Below are 19405 nucleotides of genomic sequence, written 5' to 3' on the forward strand. Positions count from 1 at the left end.
CTGAGGGCAGATTTGGTAGCCTTTAACTCCCTGAAGGGGGTTCCAGTGAGGTTGGAGCTAGACTCTTCTCAGTGGTGGCACATAACAGAACAAGGAGCAATGGTCTTAAGTTGCAGCAAGGGAGGTTTAGATTGGATATTAGAAAAACTCTCTCACTAGGAGGGTAGTAAAGCACTGGAATGGGTTACCGAGAAACGTGGTGCAATTTCCATCCTTGGAGGTTTCTAAGGCCTGGTTCAGCAAAGCCCTAGCTGGAATGATCTACTTGTGGATGGTCCTGCTTTGAGCAGAGGGCTGGAGTAGATGATCTCCTGAGGTCCCTAATTTTTTATGATCCTATGATTCATACATAACTTCCAGTAAATGGAATGGACAGAAACAACAAGTTGTGTGGAAAAACCCAGCAGAAGCAACAGGTTTTCCATATCTTCTACATTGTTCTGTACCTGCCCAGTCTGTCTGCGTTTTCTCCTTGGAGGTATGGGTGTCCCACCCATACCAAACAAGATGACCCCAGACTCATTCTTGGTGCTGAAGGACAGGTTGATTTCTGTACCCATATTAAACGAGGCAGGCTGCAGTTCTATGAAACCTGGTTTGGGGAAGCTAACAGTGTAAATGTTCTGTGAAAGGAAAAGGACAAAGAAAATGAATTCGTATGACTGAAAACAAAGTACAAACTCTCAGAAAGATATGTTAAATTACATGTTGTTATGAGATAAAAATATTAAACATCCATTAATTTATTATGTCGGTCATTGGAACAATTCTGGAGTTTTGTGTTCAACGTGAGTGAGATGTTTACATAGTCTTGGCCTTAATTTAGAATATCCTGTTGCTTTATGGCTGACTGCTTGGCTAGGTACAGACATTCAAAAAGCCCAAGGCAGAATCAATGTAAGTTATGCTGTTTTCTGTAAGCGGCATAATTAATTTAGATCTGGAATGAACAGAGCACACATTCACATTTTGGTGGGGGAGGAGATAAATCTCAGATCAGGTTCTGCCATTTTTAAACCAGTCTGTGTGTGCCGAACTTTTGTTCTGTTACAGTTATAGATCAGTTTCCTATCACTTATATGGGAAAAGTGTAACATCTGTACCTGGCCCTTATGGTTACTGTAATTGAACTGTATTGTAATTGTTTTGCCTTGAATTAATATGGTATGTTCTGGTTTTCTTACATTTAAAAAGCAACAACTAATGTGAACATGTCCCAGATTCTATTATTTGTCAGATTTGATCAGAATATATTTTACATTAATCATTTATCATTGCCACAACATCTATAAGTACTATTGCTTCATTGATGATCCAAGCTCATGAATGAAGTATGCACTGCTCAGGGCACAACCGCTTTGTGCACTAGCAGATATTGGCACAATTTAAAGAGCACAGTATGTCATCAAATAATAAGTGAATGTATCCTATATGAGATTTTCTGTTAACTGTTGCCAAACTGTGGATCATTCTGGAGGAGGGCACTGGGCTGCGTATGCTCTTTTAAGGGAGCTGGTAGCCTGAGAGGCTGCTTGCAGGTGGTGCAGGGGGCTAATGAGAGACTCACCTGATGGGGAAAAGGGCTCAGACTGGAGTGATATAAGCCCAAAGCCTGAGCTGGTCAGTCAGTCTCTCCCTGGTAGCCACAAGGTGAGGAGCTTTGGGCAGCAGCACTTCTAAAGGGACTGGAATTTGTATAACCAACTCTGCAGACCTGGGAGCAGAGGCAAATCCCATGGACAGAGAAGGACTGGGTTTTACAGGCAAGTGGCCTTTGTTTTATTTGAGCCCACAAAGGGTCCTGGTGCTTGGGGAAAGGCTAAGCAGGACTAGGGGTCTGGGAGCCCGGATAAGGGGTGGCATGCAGGACCAGAGGTCTAAGAGTCCAGGAAAGGACTATGTAAAGGACCAGGGGGATCAAAAGGCCCAAGGGGGGAGGGTGAGTGCATAACTCAGCAACATCACAAAAAGAGAACACCCATGAGGCTTCAGGCAAGGTGTAGGGTAGGTACGGAGCCATGGAAAGAGCCCTTAAGGTGACAGGTGCCTGGCAGGGGTATAGACAGGCTGAAAGGGCCTGCTAGTCTGTAGGGCACAGGTCTGTGACTGAGGAGACCCAGAAGAGGCCTGGTGGTGACTGACACAGGTTCAGACAGAGCCCATAGGTAGCCTTCCTTTTATAACCTTAATTAGGAGCAAGATGTGGCAGGAAAGATTCAAGGGAAGGGCTGAAGCTGGGCCTGAGCTGGGCAGAGGCCTCAGGGTCACCAGGGAGCATCACAGCTGCCCCCATGGCCATGGACCTGCTACATATTCCAACTGAACATGTAGAGAATATCACCCTGGTCAAAACATGAACTACTATTCGAAGGAGATTCCATTTGGATTGGAAGAATGAAGAAGTTTGGATGGGAACAGATACAAATCTAATAAATGTAAATGATTTTGATATTATTTGGACTGAATCTTTAGTTCTTCCATCGTATAGTAAAATCAGCCTGTGCTACTGTATCTGCCCAAAAAAGTGCTAGATATTTTGGGGGGGGGGCATCTACACAAGATGTTTACTGTAGAGGTGACCAATTATCTCTGCAGTAAAGACTCAGCATCTACACATGAGGCCCTGTTAGGCACCAGTAAACTAATAAATGCTGTCATAGGTTAGTAATTGAAGACATAAGCACTTGAAGACATAAGTGGTATTGTTTAATGCACAGCAATGCACATGTAGATGCTGACTGGGCTGGGTGTGGAATGAGGATGCTTTAATGCAGGGGCTGCCTGCTGGCTCACCCTGCACTGGAGCACCCTTGTGTCCCATTCAGCCATTCCATGGTCTGGCAGGCTGATCCCCTGGGTCCCCTGCTAGCTGGGGCTGCTCTGACCTAGCTCAATGTGCCGTGGTCCCAAGCTCATGTGTAAATGCAGTGCCTGGGAGCAATAAATTCCAGCATGAACTGCACCAGAGTTTATTGCATTGTGCTAATTGCACCCACAGAGAAAAGAAATTTCACTGTGGGCTCTTCTATGTTCCATGCAATTCTTTCAGGTTGGGAGAATGTTTCCTTTGTCTGGAGAACTAAGGCATTAACCCACTCCCAAACCTAGTATTTGATATTTTTTCAGCTCATACATATTAAAAGCCTGTTCACTTAATTAAAGGTACCAAACTGATACTTACAATTAAAACAAATTATACCACTTATGCCATCACTTATCTTATATTTATCTATCCATTATTATGTACATTTATACATAACATGCTTGTCAATTCAGTGGGTAGCTATTAAAAATTAATGACCTGCAAAGCATTATTATAGGGAACTGATCTGCATTTTCCTGTATCATGATCACCACCACCACTACTATTAATAATCATAACAACAACAACAACAACTTGTGTTTGAAATCTTGATGCGATGACTTAGATAGGACACAGACCTGCACAGAGCTGACATGCCTGATGGAGGATTTGGATTCTAGTGTAGCACATGAATATTAGGGATTGTTCACAAAAATCTGATGCAGGTCCCATGGCCAAGTGACATTTTTATAGCATTCACTAGGCAGTGCTACACATGCAATTAGTGTACATGAACAAACTCTAGAGTTTATTGCTCCAGAGTGTTTTGCTCCTGGACATGCCATTTGAATGTGCGCCCAAGAGCAATCAACTCCAGAGCTTATTCATGCACAGCACATGGAGCCCAGTCACAGCAGATCCAGCTGGCATGGGACCCTGGCACTGAAGCATTCATGTGCCCCAGCCAGCTGGGTCATCATCTACATGTTCACCGCTGGGCATGAAAAAACTCTGCAGCAGGTTAGTACTGGTATTTACAAGTACTACCCTGCTGTGGGAGTTTATTAGTTTCCTGCACCCTAATGTGGGCACATGTATACACGCTGAGACATTTACTGTGGAGCTAATTAGTCAGCTTTGCAGTAAACATCTCTTATAGATGTGCCCACTGTCTACAAAACCTGGCATCCACAGTGAACCTTCAGGAGACTGACTTTTGTGACCAGTCCCAAAAAGAGACCCTTCCTTCAATATCTGATTTATATAGCCATTGTGAACCCTATAGTATTCATTCATTCATTCATTCATTCAAATACCTCTATTCTGTGAAACAGAAGAAAAGGACAGATGGCTGCAATTCAAGATGTGTGGTTTATTGTCAGATCTGCCACAAACAGCTCTGAAATACTGTACAGTTCCTTACAATTTATTTGTACCTAAGACTCCTCATCTATACTGTCGAGATAGTAGTATGGATCTAACATGGCCAGTTACATGTACAGTTAATCAGTTTCTACCAGGAGAACTGCTAATCTCCAGGAAGAAACCACAAGTATGCAGAAGTTCCAGCTTTTTTTCTTGGAGTAAAATGGCCACGCCAGCAGAAAAATAACCCGACTATATGAGGTAGAAATCACACCCAGGAGAGTTTTTCCTGGAAGACTGTCTATATACTTTCCGCTGGCTTAACTCCTCCAGGGACGAGAAGGACTGGAGCCAGGGGAAAAGACTCCCATACCTGCCAGAGACTAGGGTCATCCCAGTCTGGAAAAAACATGAAGGACAACTGCTCCCTCCCCTCCCATAGACTGGGAGAGGAAGGGAGGAACAGTTACCAATTGTTTCCTCCCTGTTATTCATTCTGGAGTCCCTGGTGTGAGAAGAAGGAAGGGGGCTTTACCTTGCTCCTCTGTCTGCTTAGCTGTTGGGCATTGGGAGTGGAGCACAGGGAGTAGTGCCATGAGCCCCATATGTGCTTCTTATAGTCCTGGTAAGTGAAGTAGGCAAAGGGCTTTGCACCACTTCTCCAGTCCGCCCCAGGAACAGGGGGATTGGAGCAGTTTAAGCTTCCCCAAACTGGGGGTCACCCTACTCTCTGAAGATTTACTGTCTATACTGCTCCCTTTGCTTTTACTATCTGGACATAGATGCAATTATTTTTAATGCAGTTTGTTATATGGGGGACTTTGAATGGGTTCTCAACCTGTGCTCGGGAGTCTGAATACGCAATAAATACTACTGTTTGTGAAATACTTTATGATCCTGTATAGTGAATGAAGTCATAACCATTATATATGAATACCAGAATTTACATAATTACATCTGGGTTTTTCAAAACATGCTCCTAATTGTCCGGAACCTGTTGTCATTAAAATCAATGAATGACTTCCACTGACTTGTGTAAGTTGGAGCAAAAGCTAAGTTAGTGCTTTTCAAAATCCCACCATTTCTGAAATATATGGTTAATGTCATTCTATTAGCCATGCCAGACAATATTTTTACCCTTTGAGGCCAAAGCATATAGGAGATGGACTTACCTCCAGTGTGCAGCCTTTGATTATGCCTACAAAATCAGGGCTACTTAGTATATTATATGGGGTTCGTGAAATTTCAATATCTCTGAGGCAACCAGCATATTTCTTTAAATTCACTTCAGGCCTGCAAAAACAATATTAAAATCAAATGCAACATTTTTCCTAGACAAATCTATAGACTTTCTTGAGCAGGTACACACGCACCCGCACATATACACACATGTGCATTCATGGTCCCAGAGATACTTTGTTGTAGTTTTTTAAATGGGTGCATGCACACACCGAGTACATTCTGCCTTTCATCATCCATCAGCTCACAGTGCATTCTGTTTTCCATCATTCATCAAAGGTGTAAAGGGATATTCATCTCATCTCCAGTGAGAACAGTCCTTTTTTCTCTGCTTTTTTAAGGAATGCTGTCACCTTTTGTGTTTAAACACAGTGAACTATGAAATAAGTAGGTAGTTGTTCTCTAGGCAAGGCAGAAAGATGCAGGCTGGGAAATCATAACAACAAGGAAAGACCTTGACTGGAAGACAAATGTTTCTTTCATCTGTATGCACACTAGATCTTGATGAAAGAGGGACTTTCATAACTGTAGATGTTTAGGATGAAATATTTGCCAAAAACTGCAAGAATATTTCATTCTGAGTCCTGGATATTTTTTCTGATAAAATAGTTTTTCTTGTTTTGGGAGCCCATCATGTTCACATCGGCTGAGATTCATTGCTTAACTATTCTTCATTTTTATTTTTAAACACCATTTTATAAAAGCTGTGGCATATTTCAGCTGCAATATCCTTTCCTGAAAAGTCAAAGAAAACAAAGCACTTGGGTTGTGATCTGGAAACTAATTATATACCCAATACAGGAAGAGTATTCTAAAGTCATTGCAGAACACCTATGTTATAGTTTACATGGTATTTCAATGACAGGCAAGATGACAAAAGCCCTGAGAATTCCACTATAACCAGCATGCCGGTTATAGATGCTTCTGTTCTGAGGTCACTAAATCAAGCCCCAAGAATAGAGGCTAAGTTTGTACTTTATTACATTCATTTGCCACCAATTTGACAGGAAAAAAAATGTTCCGTGAACTCCACTTCAACTGTAAATAGAAGCCTTTTAAGTCACAATCCAAAAGGAGCAACAGTACTTGTAGTTAATTCACCAATACGTGTTATTACAGCCATTGTAGATCTTCACACACTCCTCATGGGACATACGGACAATCTGACCACCCAAACAAAAGAAAAAAATATTCCAAAAGTATCAAAGGAACTAAGATTCAGCACCCTGGAAAAACAGTTTGAATGGTTTTCAAGGATGTTAATTACAGAATGACATGGTTTAACACGGATGATTTGCAACTGTACGTTTTGGAAATGAAAGCCATTCTTTGCATTATAGCCATCTCAGCAAGCACAGCATAGTTTCTGACAATTTTGCATCCTTTATCCAAGTTCAAGTAAGCATCTGATTTACTAAAATCACTCTCCCTGTGCTTTATTTGTATCCATCTGGTTATACTTGTCTTTCACTTTCAGATCTTTTCACCCCCTTTTTTACTGCTTCTTTATAGATTGATGTCCCCGGTAGCAGAGCTGTTTTGCTATTTCACCTCCAGCCATGGCTTTCAGTTGCCCAATACAGCCACACTGCACAAATGCTCATATGGTGGATAGTCTGTGCCCTCCACAGAGCATTCCCCACTTTCCCTCACCCCACCTTTTACAGTACCATGTCTGGTTTCAAAAATTTGCATTTCTCATCCTACAACTCCTAACTGTAGGCTATGAAATATGTGACTCATCTCCTTCATTCCCTGGTTTTGTAGTTGCATGAATTCCCCAACAAGGTGAAATTTCATCCAGATATTTTCTGAGGTTCACATCTTTTCTTTTCTTTTTTTCTTTTTTCTGTTAAGTTGGAAGTTTGGGATAGACCACAGTAAAATTCAGAAACACAAACCAAGCCAAAAGGAAACAGGTGGGTTGAAACCAACCCAAAAAGTGTCACTTCCCTGCCCTTAAACCCAAGCTGGCAAATTCCACCCAGATGTGTATCTACTGTTCCTGCTGCATTCAGAAATGAAGGCTGCAGCAGTCCCTGCACGGAGGCCCCTGACCCCGTGGAACTATACTGACTTTATGGAGAGTGGACAGTGGAAGTTAACTTTTAAACATGGCTGGCACCCCATTTGGTTTCTGCAGAACCCCAATATAATAAGCAAAAAATATAACACAGCAGAAATAAGCAGCTGTGTAAAGAAGCTAGAAAGTTGTTTTTGGAGGTGTGTGCACAGCACGCAGCATGACAGCATTAAGCACTTAGGAGCAGCTTTGCTTGTTGCAGCAGGAGCCACTTGCTGAATTAACAGCCCCAGGGTAACAGCTGGTATAGATAGTACCTACACGCTGCTTCCTGACCCAAGCTGCACTTAACTCATGCAAGTCATGCAGATAATTAATTATCTTTACCTTGCTTTCATACTAGGATAAAAAAGAAAGACAAAACAACATTACTTTTAATTATATTCATTGCAGCAAATAGCATTCCTTATCAAGATTCAGAACATTTCAGATTGAAACAGATTTTAGATGACTCAAGTGGAAACAGATGTTGGGGTAGTGAGATTCTTTTAATTTGTATACATATGCCCCAGACATTGTCAGGCTAGAATAATTAACAATGTCACCCCCCTTCCCAACAGTCTGCCTTAAAATTTAATTTAGATCAATAAACTCTTATTATTTTTTGCTACAATATGTCACGAGTAAGAGAAAATCATATCAAAGAAATTGGCAAGAGACAGGTCTGGGACTAGCACTCAGTCTGGCGCATTTACAAAGTCACAGGTACTGCAATGTCTCCTGCTTCCAGCAGCTCAGACTCTCTCTTTGGTTAGGATTTTCTGTAATATGCATCTTGCACCAAGTCATGACTGATGAATCATAGCTGTAGGCAAAATGTTTACTACAGTTTCATGCTTTAGGGTTGTTGGTTGTAGTTCATTGGGTGAATGGGATATCTTTTATTAGACCAACTAAATAATTGGAAAAAATGTTCTTTGCAAGTTTTGGGGCACAAACACCTTTTTCAGGCATAGGGAGAATCTGATGGTGTTTTGTGTGCTCTCCTTGAAAGAATAGAAGTCAATATGCAAAATGCAGGTCTGTGAAAATGCAAATGTATGGCAGTGAGGATCAGAGGGAATGGGAGACAACAGGTGTGAGACAGGTAGGTTGCACGGGGAAGGGGGAAGGTTGAACTGGTGATAAAATGTAGCTGGTAAAATGCAGACAGGTTATAATGTGCCATAAATCCAATGACTATATTTAGTCCATGATTTTTTGTGACCAGTAGATTGATGAAGTGAAGTTTGTAGGCTCATCTACAAAAGGTGTTTTGTACATTCCCTTTGAGGATGAGAACTGAGAGACTGGAGAGAGAGTGGCTGTCTTGAGAAGTGGGCACCCACCAGTAACTGGGTATTCTTGCCTTTGATAGCTTTCCAGTGTGTGTTCATTCTGGTGCACGGTTGTTGTCTGGTTTCTCCTACATATTGCATAGTGCACTGGATGAGATATACAACGTTTCAGAAGGTGCAGGTGTAAGATCCAGGAATGCTGATGGTTCTGTTGTGGGATATAGTTATTGTGGGAGTGGTGGAGATGTGTTGGCAGGTTTTATATTGTCCTGCCATGGTCTGGATTCATTTGGTGTGCTTTGTGCCATAGGAAGTTTGATTCTGATGAAGAGGTTGGTGAAGTTTGGTGTTTTATGGACGGCACATTATAACCTGCCTGTCATCTGATAACCCCAGGTAACCTGTCTGCATTTTACTGGCTACATTCTGTCAGGAGCTCAACATTCCCCTTTGCCCCCACACCTACCTATCTCACACCTATCGTCTCCCATTCCCTCTGATCCTCTCTGCCACGCATTTGCATTTTCACAGACCTGCATTTTGCATATTGGCTTCCATTCCGCCCAGGAGAGCACAAAAAACACCACCAGACTCTCCCTATGCCTGAAGAAGGGGGTTTATTCCCAAAAGCTTGCAAAGAACACTTTTTCCAGCTATTTAGTTGATCTAATAAAAGATATTACATTTACCCAAAGAACCTTGTCTATCACAGTTTCATGAGCTCTGCTCTGGTGTACTTGGTTTCCTAAGCAACGACAAAACGATATGTGTACGAATAATTTCTCCACATGATTTGGCAGACACCATTGCATATTGCATAATATAACATGATATTTCATGAGTGAAACAGCTTGGGTCCTTTTATTAGAGCATAAACTGACATCAGAGGTATAATAAATGAAAATTAGCTAACTAGTACATTAGCAAATATGCCTGTTTTCCCTTTTGACGTGAAGCATCCTACTGATCCACAGATAGGCTTCGTTATGCACAAGGTGATGTTAAGAATGTCATTATGACATGTAGATGAAGCTAACATTGACTAATAGTCTTAGTTTTGTTATAGTTCATCTGCCTGTTGAGACACAGAGGGGTCCTTTCCCCTCTAAAATTTCTGAGTGTTCATTTCAACTTCAGAATGGTTTTTCAGGTTATTTAAAAGCACCTATGCCTGTGATCTTAGACCAACATGGCTACAACCAACAGCCCTGAAAAGCACCTATTGCATTCCAGCATATATTTTTTCAATTAGCAAATATTAAAACATATTGAAAATAACATGATCTCTTTGACACATAATAATATTTACAATGATAGCTTTGCTGGAGTAAGCAGTTGAATATTTGGTCTTCAGAAAAACATATAACCAAGGTTCAGTATATATAAAGCATATTATATTTTAAGAATATTCAGAATAATTCCTGAACACAATGAAAGTTTTGAGTAAGAGTTCAAAACTAGAACTTTTGTCCTCAAATGGATTTCAGAGTAACTACAGGCTGAAATATGTTTTACATAAAAGCTGCTGGTAGTCTGGATTCTGCAACGGCTTACTCATAAGCAATACTCAACTTCAGTAGGACTACCCATGCGTAACTTTAAATACACGCTTAGGTCAGTGCGGGACAAGACCTCAGTTTGGTCATACAAGTTTTGAGCTGCAAATTGCATTCCTCTTGGAGAGAAAGGAAAGCACTAAGAAAAGCTCAGCTTCAATATTGTCATTCTACACAGAAACAGGAGGCTATTTTCCTGGCTCATGCTGTATTTGATTGAAGCAGTGAACAACTTAAGACAGCTTAAGGAATGCAATGGCACTTAGAGAGGATGTTATCGGTCAAGAGCATCAGTGCTTGGTACCTTTAGTCCTTCAATTTAAATAGAATTCACCATTTTCTCATTGCAAGTGAACTGAGAATAAATAAGCATAAAGAATAAAATTATACTTTCTCCCCTTTCTTGCCATAGGCAAAGATGTTATTTTCACCCCAACTTACCTCAGGTTTCTCAGTGTTGGCAATCCACCAAAATATATTTTCTCATCCGCTTTCAAGTTAAGTCCGAAGTGGCTTCCTGTAGAAATTGTGGCTATAGTCTCTTCCTGATTCGTGTCTAGGTCTACAATTGATATGTTGGCTGGAAAAACAATTGGTGAAAGTTTTTAAAACAATCTTAAACAATACTGTTCTAATTTGCTCTGTGAAAAACTCAGAAGAATCATCTTTTGGAATGACTGACATTGACTTACAAATTATCAATTATTTGGGCAGTGAGGGGCTGGCTGCTAGAAGGAACCCCACCTTTTTCTCTGTTGCTAAAATGCCAAAACAATCCCAGGTATTTTAAAATATATTTTATCCCCAGTCCAATTTGGTTTGTTCTCAGTGTCAGTACTTTATTCAGTAAAGAGTGCCAGACAAAATCAAGATGGGACAGATCATTGAAGCTCTAGATTGTTGGTTTCAATCCAACCCAGTTCAGCCATAAGCAAGCTCTTTAACATATGATTTCTGTTCAGTGTCCCAAGCATAATTCTTTTGATTATCTCAGTTTACATCACACAAACAAACCAAGCAGCTCTTAAAACATAATTTCCACAACTGTTAGAAGGCTCAGCAGTGTCATCAAAGGCCAAAACAGAGTGGATATACAGGCATACTTCCTCCTTAGTACTCTGCAGTCCCTTCTTAGGTTTATATTTTATAAAATTAAAGGTTAAAGACACAACAGCATTTTTTAAAAACATTCCTAACCTTTGTAATCCAGGTTCAGTCTCAGTGTATGATATACTGCAAATGAATATTTTATGGTTGCTGTGTTTGTCTACCCAGGTACTGCACTGCCAGCATTTAACTCATTACTTTTTAAAGTAGTGTGGGATACTCAGGCTATGAAAGGTGGGGTACAGCATAAAACTAACTCCTTCTCTATTAGAAACCATATGGGCTTTTTTTTTTAATAAACTTTGAACAAGATCAGGGTACTGTTTGGGAAAAAAAAAAAACATTTTTACTCAAATGTATTTTTGAAAGTAATTTAGCCAGCTGCAAAGCAGAATTATGCCTGGAAATTAAGCTACTGGTTTCAAAAGAAAATCATAAAAGACCTGTTTGACACTGCAATCAGGCACATCTCACCTAAGCCACCTGTAATCTAAGCAAAAGAAGTTGCTAAATCACTTTCTTCCAGAACTTTTTAAACCCAGCAATTTTATACATCATCTTCACAGTGATTAGATGGTTAGCTGTGCTTGGTAGGGTAATTAGGAAACTTAAGGTGTTATCACTATAGGAACTCACCTTGTTTTTGAATTCTTGACAAGGTGAATGATTTCCATTTCCCATCATTGTGCTTTTGGTTGCTGATAGCAGAAGCTGTACCTGAACCCAGGTCATAGCTAACTTTTATGCGCCCATCACTGAGCTCTACACTCATGAAATCTTTCTGTTAATGAGACAGATTAGACGCATGATTTAGACATGCTGAATGTTGATTTCTGTTCTGATAAGCAATATTTGACATTAAGCAATTGTTCCATTTTTTGAGTGACACTATAAAGGTATATTTTAAACATGTGAAACTACTCGGGCGTTTGATGTCTGTAACTGCAGTACTCTGAAGTGGGCTGTCAGTGAGTTGCTTTCTTACTACCTACCTGCTCAGGCAGGTCACTTACTAAACTGGTGGGTTGTCCTTTATATTTGTCTTGTCAGGCTGAAGGACAGGCTATAGCCTACAATTATCTGAAAACTACACTCATCTTTGAGGGTACTCCTGAACTGCAATCAGGAGATATGATTGCAGTGTGAGTAGACATGTCTGAGCCAACTTTAATTTACTGAGCCTGGTGAGCAATAGCAGGAAAGAGGTGGTATGGATTCTAACAGGTAATGTCCCTGAGATATCACAGTGAAGTGCAATTTGCTGTAATTCTAGTCAACCTCAGGTGTTGATGTCTAAATTGCAAGTACTGGTGGCTGACTGGAGCTGTAGTATAATGAACTACAAAAGCTGGGACAGACAGTGGCTAGCAGAATTGTTAACCTATTAGGGAGTCAGGGATCTGTGAAAGACAGGATTTAAGAAATGGGAGATTACCGCCTCAGGGGCATTAGTCTTTCTGAAAAGTTTAAGTCTGTCTTGTTCATAGACTGTTCTGTAAGACCGAGGCTTTTTATTCTGCTTTCTACAATTAAAAGAAATGTTTGGAGTGGTGAAACATGAACAATACTTGGCTTAAGCAAAAGTGTGAGAATGATTATATTTACATACATACTCAATTTTGGGAGAGGAGAAATGGGAACATTTGATAAAACCTGAACTACAGATACCTACTCATGTCTATTCCCAAATCACTACAGCAGGGATTCTCAATGACTGTTTCCTACTGTGAGACCACATTTTCAGAGGGAGATTATTTTATGAACCATTCTGCCATGTCTAAAATGACCAACTGTGGCATGATAAACCTAACTGCAATTTTCTTCTTCTTCTTCTTTTTAAGTATCACTATCACATGTTGTTGACTGACTTTTAGTTTCTCTATTGTCAAGATGCAGGGCAGCAGGCAGGGTAATTAGCTCTGGTTACCTGCATGAATCCAGCCTAGACCCCTGCTGCTGGCACCTTATCTTAACCACTCCTGATCCCCCAGCTGTGATATTACTGTCTCCTTATGGTGCCTGCTCCTGATTGCCTGGCTCATGAAACTCTAGTGTCAAGCTCCACAGTAACTAGTCACATCCCAGTTCCAGCCTTACTGTTGAAGAGCACCCCAAGAGCATCATAGGCTCTCCTCATCTGTTACCCCAGAGCCACGCAAGGTTCTCCATGGCTGTGACCCCAGAGCCTCAAAAGCTGGGCTCAGAATCTTGTCATGTCCTCAGAATCTTGGAAACTTTAAAACCTGAATTCTGACAATCCTGGTCCTGAAATGAGCTATAGGGAGAAGGTTACTGCCAGAAGTCAGAGCAGCAGGCACGCTTATTAGGGCCTCCGTGCCCAGAGAGCTACTCAGCAAGACAAATGCCTCTATCTAGCTCCTGTCTCCTGTTTGAATCTTTGTTCTTGGTTTCTGCCCATTGGTTCCTTGTTCCAGACTCCAGCCACTGTCCCTGATGACGTGGCTTGTGGATTCAGTGTGGACCCCTTTTTTTTATTTCTTACCTAGTTTGCTCCAGCTCTCCTGTCTTGTGGCTTTGTTGGGATTCTGGCTTCATGATCTTGCCTGCTCCTGATTCCCTAGCTTTTGTATGAATCTTCAGTATCAAGCCCCAGGGTGACCACTGCCACCATGGTCATAAGCCTGGCACCTGTCCTGCCAGTTGTATTAGGCACAAACACTCTCTTAATTATTACTTTATTTTCCCCACCACTCCTTTTGTCCTTTAGTACAGTCCTTAGATGTATCTGTCATTTCCCAGGCATGATTTTGGTAATTTGTACCATTGGAAACTTGGGGAGGATCTAGGCCTCATTGAAGTCAGTGATAAAACTCCTGTTGACTTCAGCTGGGTGAGGATGAATTTAAATATGTACACTCCACAACTCCCCTCACTCACATACCCAAACTTAGGTCATTCGATTAGAATACTTCTGGTGTCATGTACCAGTCATTTCAGACTCTTCAGCTCCTGTGCCACAAAACCCTCTTCCACCACTGAAGAATCAACCAGCATCTTAAAAGCACACACTTCTAAAAAAACCTGTCAGTTCTTCTTGTGAGCCCAGTCAGTTCCACTTATATACATATCAGATAAGACCATAGCTTCCTTAGTTGCAGAACACAATAGAAATCTAAGTGTTTGCCTCATGTTTACATTATTAATGAACACTGGTTATCTTCATATTAATTGAATACTTAAACCTCTTTAGTGGACAGCATCTTCAGCTCTGCTATCTAGTTTGTAATCTAACTGAGCATAATAATTGATAGCAAAAATGGTGAAGGGCTTAGCAGGTCTCAGAGTGCTGGCAGTAGAAGCCTTGAAAATGACAGGACTGGCTAGTTGCGGAGATGCTAGTATGACAGTACTGACAGCAGTTGACAGCAAGCTATTCTCTAGTTAATGAGTGTATGTATTCACTAAGTAAGGGTAACCATATACTCTGGGTAAGTGCATACCCTTTTCAGGCTGAAGGATATGCACTTAAAAGGAATGTGCTGTCCTAGGAATTCAGCCATCGCAAAATAGGAGTGAAACCTGATGAGAAGGGTTTTTTTTGTTTGCTTGTTTTTTTCGTTTTTTTTACCAAGTCCTGTGTGGCAAGGTACATCAGCAGAGCACTAGAAGAGAAGGTCTTGAATTTGAACATGACCATGGAGACATTGGGATTCCAGCGGATTGGACGGCTCACCATAGCATAACCATCTCCATCAAACTGAACTGTTCCCTCACTGTCTGCCACCTGTGGGCTAGAAAAGAAGGACATTCCTCAGCTTCCAACCAGTTTTCCCTATTTCTGCATGTGAAAAAGGAATCTGAAGAGAGTTTGTTTTTATACCAACACACCTTTGACCCCTGAACCTTAAACACAGCCCATGAAATACTAAACAGAGATGTTCTAGGGGGAAGATCAGGAAACTGATACAAACCATGAAATGTAGAATGACAGACATCTCATCTTAATCATGGAAAAACAGCCAGATAAGGTGATACTCCACTTTTTTCCAATACCTCAGAGATCAGTACATGTACCAAGGATGTGGGAGGTTCAAAGTTCAATGACCCCCTCAGCCTTCAGGGTCTCAAATTCACATCTTTTTCCTTCCAGGAAAATACTCTATTTGCTAAGCTAGAGATTATTCTGGGTGGTGCACTTCCAACTTTTTTTTGAAAGTGTCCCCAAAAAGAATTGACGACTTATTCAATCAAAAAGAGACAACATGACTCTCCTGCTTGGAGGGAACATGACAGCCAGTACAGATCCTCACTAACCACAAGAATCTCAAGTATCTCTGCTCAGCAAGGAGCCTTGACTAACAACAGGCCTGCTAGTTCTTGTTATTTTCTAGATTCAATTTTGTAATATACCAGGTTTCCACAATGGGGAGGCTGACACCCCTTCAAGAAAGGAGGAGTATATAGAAGACACCCACAGAGCCCATCCACCATCCTAGATCCCACAACTTTTGCGATATAAGGAAAAATGACCTATTGGAGCTCAAGACTCCTAGGGTAAGTCCAATCACAAGACCTTCCCTCTGGAAAGCGTCTGGTCCAACGGTTATTTAAGGGTTTAAAATGAAATAGTCCTTGGATGAAATCTACAACTAGTGCTTAGAGCTTCCCTGTTCCCAGGAGAGTGACCTAATCACTGAGCTAGGAAGTCCTGGTCTCTTTTCTTTGGCCTTGTGAATATTGAACCTAGGTCTCTCACTTCCTGGGAAAATGCTCTGGTCCCTGAACGATGGGATAAAAGGGATCACTACCACAGGCCCCTTTCATGGCCTTGGAGTTAGGCACATAAGGTCCCAAGAAGTGTGGGATTGAAGGTCCATCTTATGTTCAGCATTTCCTGTTGGCTAGCTTAGGTGAGTCTATGACCTGCTCTACATGTTACATGTATCACACAATTAACCAGTTAATTACACAATTCCCTTGAAACCAATTACAAATGCAAAATACTTATCACAATAAAAAGCTCCAACCAGCTGTAACATTACACCTTGAAAGTGTACACTAACTTTATAGTTTAATTCACCCCTGTGGTAGGAGGATTGCCCCTTTTGTGATCCTCCCACCATGGATGTTTCATGCACTATTGGGGTGGGGAGATCACTGCGGTGGTGATACCTTGCTCTAGGGGGCATGGGTGCCCCCATGGCTGGGAGCCCCTCAACTAGGGTGTGTGGAGATCCCAGCTGCGGGAGTTTGCTTCTTGCCAGTGCAGGGGGAGCCTGGGATCAGGATCCCCCTGTACTGGCAAGAGGTGCAATGGGATCTAATGTGCAATCCACAATTGCACCTCCTGCCATGCATGTGTGCATTAGATCCCATCATACCTCCATGTGTAGAGGGGGTCTATGTATTAGCTCTCATGAGGAAATACTAATCAGAGAGTGTCTAACTGTCCATAAACTGAGGTTAGGCATATAACCCAGGGTCACAAATTCCATTCTAGGAGGCAGAAAGCATTTCCAATGCTGAAGTCCCTTTTGTGAATCTAGACTCTAGCCCTTACTTTCCTTTTGGCCTGGTCCAAAGCCCATTGAAGTCAGTAGGAATTTCCTGCAATTTAAGTGTGTTTTGCAACAAAGCCTCAGGCCACAGTACTTTCCCCATTTGTCTAGAATCCATTAAGGTATGATTAACCTTATTCTTTAAATGGATTAGACGGTATCTCTTTTGGCATTCTTTTAACACAATTTTTAATAATCCCTTTAATTTTATGAATTTTGTGCACTGTACTAATGAAACTTACAAGGCTTGTTGTGGGCTGTTGTAGATCTTTGTATTACTTGCTCCACGACATAAATGTGCATTGTCACAAACAGTTTACAAAGAAGAGTGAAAAGCATAAGAAGCAGCCAGTTCATTACTAACCTGACAGCACATCCTTTACAGTCACCTTCGGTTTCCCTGAAATTCCACAGTCCTATGGGCTTGCTGTCCAAGTATGTTTCACCCATACAGCCATTGAAGGTAGTGATTCTTACAGCATCTGACTTCTGCAAATAGGAAATTATGGAGCTAGTTAGAATGTAGTTTGAAGACATCCATTATCTTCAAAACATAATGTGGAATGGACATGACAAATACTGCAAGTGACTGGGGGTTTTTAACGAAACATCATTCTTGTCTGACAAACCCTTTTAAAGAACTGGAAAGCTTGTAGTAGTACAGGAAGGCAGATTATGAGACTGGGGAGAAGGTAGAGGAAGGATGCTTTTTGGTTCTCCCCATGATCTTACTGCACAGATTGCCTCCCCAACTATTATGATAACTAGCATCCTTCACTTATGGAAGGCTAGGCCCTTTTTTGGAGTCAATCAGTGTTTTTTCTTAGCTAATCATGGCAGGAACTATGCAGTCTCCTCTGCAATAAGACAAACAAGCTGTCTCTACAGTATTTGTAGTCCTTGAAGGTCTGGGAAGGGAAGGACAGGAAACTGAACCAACAACTTCCAAGCTGAAAGACTGACTGTTAACCCACTTAGCAAAACATGGGGAAAACCTGATTTTAGATTTACCAAAAATAGGGATGGACAAGCAAAATTAAGCCTCCACATACCAAAACCCACTAGGCTAGGTTTCTGTAGACTATCTAGGGCCTTTCTCATTTGATTTGACAATGTACAGAATTGTTCATCCTTCTAGAATTATATAGTTTCATTTTAAATTATACTTAATCAATATGAGCTGATTTTAAATGTACAAACCTAGCAATTGACACACACAAGCACCTGCTGTTTTCTCAGAATATTAAGAATATTAACCTGAAGAATATAGAGAAGAGCAACTTGAAAACTTTCAAAGAAGAGTATGACTTGGAAGATTTAATGCATTGGTGATATTTCCCAAGGTAATTGTAAATGTTTTAATTAGCAACAAGTATGAACTTAATGTCACTTTTGAGAATTTCATGATGTCTAAGCATCACATTCTTCTGCTCAAGTAAAATGATAAATGTTTTTTAAAACCAAAAAGGAACATTTAAAAAAATAAAGAACTCTGCAGAGGCACAGACAAAAAGGGATTTTGTATTATATCCCAGGGCAAAGCTTCAACTCTGTCTAATCACGCAGACTGTGACCCAGTGATATGAAACAGTAGATCTGAGAGACAGAAAGTGGTTTTTAAAGTATCATTGACCTTGTTAAATGCCCAAGGAGATTCAGCATTTTATACAAGCTGCTCAGTGAAAAGATAAGAGTTTTTGTAGGACTTCATCTTGTGCATTTAACAACTGCACATATGGTAACAACCAAACTTATTTCAAGAGAAGGAAGCAAATTTAACATGTTTTTTCTTTTTAACTCAGAGAATTTCCTAGAACGTAGTACAGGCATTGAAAATGTTGAGAACCCAGATTCTCAAAATTAACCAGTTACACAAGGCTAGTTAATAATTTATTCTGGCTGCCTGGGTGAAGGACCAATTTTCAGTTAGCGCCATTGGTTATGGATAAAATGTGTTCTGTTAAAAAAAAACAAAAAAACCTTTCCAGAATTTTCATTCTGATTGGAAGCTGGTATTTTAGTGCATGACTTGTTGGGGCTTGCTCTAATTCAGCAGAAGAGTTAAGCACATGCTGGAAACTGGGGATGTATTTCACTGTTGAATTTCTTCCACTGTATATTTGCCTCATTGTATCCTTCCCACGTGCTTCTCAGTAATTCTTTCCATTTAAAACACTTTTAAGTGTCAGAATCTTTATTCACTGTTGACACTTCTTTCTACCCAGTAATTCTATTGTAATTGTTTTAATCTTTGGTTTATGATGCTCCACGTATAAGTTATTTCTGTTAGTTGTTCACGTAGCATATATGTTAAACTGCATTTTAAAGGAGAAGGATGCTGTAGTAATAGAAATGTTATTCAAGCATCAACAATAAAATTCATTATAAAGCAAATCTATAAAGCAAACTGGATGCATCTACATGTGCTATTAATATGACAAAATAAACTCTGGTGT

The 19405-nt window shown here is 40.7% G+C and overlaps 1 protein-coding gene across 1 annotated transcript in view; it reads right to left on the reverse strand.

Moving 5' to 3' along the window:
* Positions 1-19405, reverse strand: part of LAMA2 (laminin subunit alpha 2) — a 576898-nt gene that overhangs the window by 43139 nt on the left and 514354 nt on the right. Inside the window, exons 47-53 of the mRNA XM_019520301.1 lie at positions 17314-17438; positions 15020-15182; positions 12067-12211; positions 10765-10903; positions 7818-7829; positions 5341-5461; positions 447-623 (exon numbers count right to left, since the gene is read on the reverse strand). Of these exons, the coding sequence (XP_019375846.1) occupies positions 447-623; positions 5341-5461; positions 7818-7829; positions 10765-10903; positions 12067-12211; positions 15020-15182; positions 17314-17438 (882 nt within the window). The remainder of the gene's footprint in view (positions 1-446; positions 624-5340; positions 5462-7817; positions 7830-10764; positions 10904-12066; positions 12212-15019; positions 15183-17313; positions 17439-19405) is intronic.

Source organism: Gavialis gangeticus, unplaced genomic scaffold (assembly GCF_001723915.1).
Source record: "Gavialis gangeticus isolate Ggan-Ray unplaced genomic scaffold, GavGan_comp1, whole genome shotgun sequence".
Classification (NCBI taxonomy): domain Eukaryota; kingdom Metazoa; phylum Chordata; order Crocodylia; family Gavialidae; genus Gavialis; species Gavialis gangeticus.